The 5,044-nt window shown below is 51.4% G+C and overlaps 1 protein-coding gene across 1 annotated transcript; it reads left to right on the top strand.

Annotated features, from left to right (window-relative positions):
• The first annotated feature begins 1,215 nt into the window (after window positions 1-1,215).
• On the top strand, window positions 1,216-3,091 carry LOC107046430. The gene is made up of 3 exons (XM_015269038.1): window positions 1,216-2,058; window positions 2,132-2,290; window positions 2,411-3,091. The coding sequence occupies exons 1-3, from the start codon at window positions 1,216-1,218 to the stop codon at window positions 3,089-3,091; spliced, it is 1,683 nt and encodes a 560-aa protein (XP_015124524.1).
• Window positions 3,092-5,044: the final 1,953 nt, after the last annotated feature.

Raw genomic sequence — 5,044 nt, 5'->3', positions numbered from 1 at the left:
TTTTGTAAAACTACGTGCACGTGTTCCGTTCATTCTGTGACCCGCTCACCACTCTCCACAAGCACACATTTTTTCATCAATACCTCCACTAATCCAGATCCCTCAAAAAACATTGGTCCTTCGAGCCGGATTTGTGGGGTATTTCTTTCGGTTTTCGGTTTTTGTTGGGTTTTGGCGGGAGTGGAAGTGACGCGTTCAGTGGTGCTCAACCTACGGAGACCAGCTCGTTGGCTCAGCGCACGCAGTGGACCTCAACCAGTCTAGCTCTCCAATCATCAGGGAACTGCATTACCGGCCCGCGGGAATATTTGAATTTTGGAGCAGCTCATCCCCGGGACTTTTTCTTAACTGCAGCGTTCCTGCACTGGTCCAGCTCAACATCACTCACTCGGCTAAGTAGCATTTAATTACCTCTTGCTACTTTTGCCATTTTTTTGGAATTTTTTGGAGCATTCAACTTTGTTTTTTTTGGCTACCGCTCCCTTTATATTTTCCAACCCTTTTTCGTTTTTTTTTTGAATTTTTTAATAAATTCTCGCGCCTGCTCAACGGAACCGCTCACTGCTGCTACCTTCTAAATTAAGATTCTTCGGTGTTGTTACTGTTGCCGCTCAAACGACCGGATACTTAATTTTATCGCTTCTCATTGCTCACTGCTTGGCTTTTGGGGTCGCCTTACTTAGGTTTTTTCGGGTTCATTTTTTTTGAGCTGCTCACTTATTTTCAATTATGGCATCATTTGAGGCGACCATTAGCCTGAATAACTCTCGGGCAGCGTTCATCGAACGCGTTTACAAGGAGCTGCTCACAGAAGAGGCGAAAAGCCTCACAATCTCCAATCTCCAGGGTAAACTCGAGATCCTGGAGAACTACTAGGAAAAATTCGAGAGCACTCATGAGAAGCTCATCGCTGGCAGCGGCAAGATCGAAGGGATCCTTGAATTGCCGTACTTCAAGGACCATCGGTTCGACATTACTATCGGGCATTATCATGAGGCAAGGGGTATTTTAAGCCAGCTCATTGATAAAAGGAGGATCTCAGGTTCATCTCGTCGGTCTCTCGCGTCTGGGACGGCTCAGCCCACATACTCCAAGCGTTATCTCCCTGAGATTTCTCTGCCCAAGTTCGGAGGGGCCTATGCGGACTGGCGCTCGTTCCGCGATCTTTTCGCGTCTCTGGTCGGCTCGAATACGGATCTATCCAACGTGGAGAAGATGCATTATCTTCGTACTAGTCTCTCAGGGGAGCCAGCTCAACGCATCGCGAATCTTACGATCTCGGATGAGTCATTCTCGATTGCATGGGAACTGCTCTTGTCTCGCTACGAGAATAAGCGACTGCTCATTTCAGCTCATTTGGAACAACTCCTCAGTCCCCCAACCATGACTTCTCACAGTGCCAAAGAGCTCAATGTCCTGCTCACTGTCACCTCTGAGGTACTTAACGCTCTGGAGGCTCTCGGCTCCCCAACCTCCCAGTGGGACCAGGTGATCGTACATACGGTCTCGCAACGGCTCAGCTCAAAGCTTCGTGAAGCCTGGGAGGTCAAGGTCGGTTCATCGGCGGAGTATCCTTCATACAAGGACTTCAAGGATTTCCTCACTGGGAGAGCTCGCGCGATGGAGAGCATCGAGATTAACTCGGTTCCTCGTGCTCCTGCCACAAAGCCCTCCAATGTCAGCTCATCCAAGCAGTCGACCGCTGCGAAGGTTCACCACGGCACCGCTCAACCACCACAAAAATCGAGGCCAGCTCTCAAGTCCGCTCCATCGGGGAAGGTCACGTACCCGTGCTCGATGTGTGAGGCAGACCATTACCTCACATCCTGCTCATCCTTCCGTCAACTTTCGGTATCAGCTCGTAGGGAGGTAGTAGAGCGTCGCTACCTCTGCTACAATTGCCTTGGTCGGCACTCGGTGAGGGACTGCAGGTCCAAGACCAAGTGCCAGTATTGCGGGGGCCTCCACCACTCGATGCTCCGCAACCAGCCATCGAGTCAGCCTCAAAAGGCCGTTCCGGTGGTGACCTACACCCACGGAAACGACATCCCCAAGGTGGTGACTGGTGACCAAGGCCAGTCAACGTCGTCGGAATGAAGATCACCAGCTCAGATTGCCGTCTCCTGCTCAGGTCACCATTCAGATTCCGGATCCGCTCAAGACTTCCGCCCTGGGGTCCTTCTGGCTACCAGCCTTGCGCTTTTGGTACGCCCAGATCGGCCAGCTCATCAGGTTCGTCTACTCATCGATCCAGGGTCGGAAATCTCTGTCATCTCAGACCAGCTCGTTCGTCAGCTTGGACTGTTAAGGCTCAAGACAGCTACGAATATCGGGGATTGGAGACACGGCATCTGGGCCGGCATTAGGCAAGGTTAGGCTCACAATACAGTCCACTTGCTCTCACTTTCAGCTAAGAGTTTCTGCCTATGCTCTCGGCCAGCTCACAACCTCATTACCGACGTTCTCACCAAGTCAGCTCACATGGGATCATCTGGAAGGACTCAAGCTCGCTGATCCCGATTTTCTCACACCAGCACCAATTGACATCCTTCTTGGCGCTGATGTCTATGGACAGCTCATCTTACCACAAGTCATCACCAATGGACCAAACTCACCATCGGCTCAGCTCACGCGACTTGGATGGATCGTATTCGGACCAACGGAAGGTCCTGATACTACTCAAGTAGCAACTTCTCATCTAACGGTCACCAACGAGGATCTCAACGAACTGCTCACCAAATTCTGGATCCAGGAAGAGATCCCTGGGACACCAGAGGTTCAGCTCAACGAGGAGGAAGCGCAGTGTGAAGAACACTTTCAACGGACCCACTCACGAGATGCATCTGGCCGCTACATTGTTCGGATACCGCTCAAATCTCCAGTTTCCTCGCTAGGAGATTCACGATCGTCTGCACTCGCTTGCCTCCATCGTCTGCTCAGGAAACTCTCACGTGATGAGGTTTATCGTCAGCTCTACACGGACTTCCTCAGGGAATATGAAGAGCTCGGCCACATGCGTCGAGTCTCCGGACAGCTCGCTAGATCAGCTCATCAGCGCCAGCTCAATGGGGGGGCACGGGCACCGAAATGACCTTAGCACATGAGGCCTCGGCTTCAGGAGGGTTGAGGGTTTCGGGCCGTCCGTGTTCTTCTCGGGCTGACGCTCCTCCGGAATATTTCTTCCCTCATCACGGAGTTCTCAGGGCGAGCAGTGAGACAACGAAGCTCAGAGTTGTTTTCAACGGCTCCAACAAGACCAGCTCAGGACAATCGTTGAACGAGATTATGCACACGGGTGAGAAGTTGCAGAAGGATATCTCGGATGTACTTCTCTTTTCTCGGCGGAAACGGCTCATTTTCATGACGGACATAACCAAGATGTTTCGTCAAATTCGGGTACATGCGGAGGATTGGCCACTCCAACAAATACTCTGGACCGACTCAAACGGAGATATCGCCACATATCGACTCATCACGGTCACATATGGCACTAGGTCAGCTCCATTCCTCTCAATGCGTGTTCTTCATCAGCTCATTGAGGATGAAGGATCGAACTATCCTCTCGCTGTGGAACCGCTCATGAAAGGACGATATGTTGACGATATCTGCGGGGGTGCTGACTCAGATGAAGAGCTACTCAGGACCGCTCATCAGGTGACACAGCTCTGTCTGTCAGGAGGCTTTCCGCTAGCCAAATGGCACTCAAATAGCCCAGCTCTACTCACATCTCTTCAACCTGACAGCACCTCTCAAGAACAACGATTCATAGAGGACTCGCTCACCAAGATTCTAGGGGTTTCTTGGCATCCTGGAACGGACAACTTCAAGTTCTCCGTCACTCAGCCTGAGACCAGCTCAATAACGAAGAGAATCATTTTATCGGAAACGGCTCAACTCTTCGATCCACTGGGTTTCCTAGCGCCAGTGGTCATACGAGCGAAGATATTGCTCCAGGCTCTATGGATCGAGAAACTGGGATGGGACGAACCAGTTTCCCAGACAACTGCTCAACGATGGAGCCAATTCAGGGAGGAGCTCACACAGTTATCAGAGATCACCATACCTCGGTGGCTTGGACTGCTCACGGATTCCGTCGTCGAAGTACACGGTTTTTCCGACGCATCACAAGTGGCGATGTCAGCCGTGATCTATCTCAAGGTTCTCAACAAGGGAAAATCACAACTCACATTGGTTTGCTCAAAAACGTAGGTCGCACCGCTCAAACGGCTGACAATCCCACGACTAGAACTCACTGCGGCTCTTCTCCTGGCCAAATTGACTAAGTACGTCAAGGACCAACTCAATCTCACGAACACCACCATCTGGACCGACTCATCGGTCACACTCACGTGGATCAGCTCACACTCCTCAAGATGGAAGAAGTTCGTGAAAAATCGGATGGCACTCATCCAGGCGCTCAATCCGCAGGCTCATTGGAGATTGGTACCGGGCAAGGAGAATCCTGCAGACTGTGCATCTCGAGGTCTATCAGCGCACCAATTGGTATCTCATAAGCTCTGGTGGAAAGGGCCACCATGGCTTCATCAAGACTGCTCATCATGGCCAACTCACGCTCTGGAAAAAGACCTCAGCGCAGACCTCGAGGAAAAGCCAGGAGTTCTCCTACATGTAAAAGCTCATCCAATCGCGCTCTGGAATCTCGTCGACAGATTCTCATCGTTCAACCGACTGCTCAGGGTCACAGCAATCTGTCGACGATTCATAGCTCGGCTCAGGAAAACCCCCAACTCTTCTCTTCGATACCCGCTCACTCTTGGTGATCTTGAAGAGGCTCGCATCCTCTGGATCAAACTCACGCAGGCAGCTCACTTCAAGGATCAACTCAGAGCGATCTCACGAGGGGAAAGGTTCAGCAAATCCCACCCCCTCACTAATCTCACACCCTTCATCGATCGCCAAGGGGTATTGAGGATCGGAGGACGGCTCAAGTTTGCTCACATAGGCCCGGAGAGCCGGAACCAAGTGATTATTCCGAAGGAATCTCAACTGGCTCAGCTACTCATCGGACAGGCTCATCTAAGGA

Source organism: Diachasma alloeum, unplaced genomic scaffold (assembly GCF_001412515.2).
Source record: "Diachasma alloeum isolate Michigan unplaced genomic scaffold, Dall2.0 Dall_scaffold_01373, whole genome shotgun sequence".
NCBI lineage: Eukaryota > Metazoa > Arthropoda > Insecta > Hymenoptera > Braconidae > Diachasma > Diachasma alloeum.
This window is presented reverse-complemented; position numbering and strand designations above follow the sequence as displayed.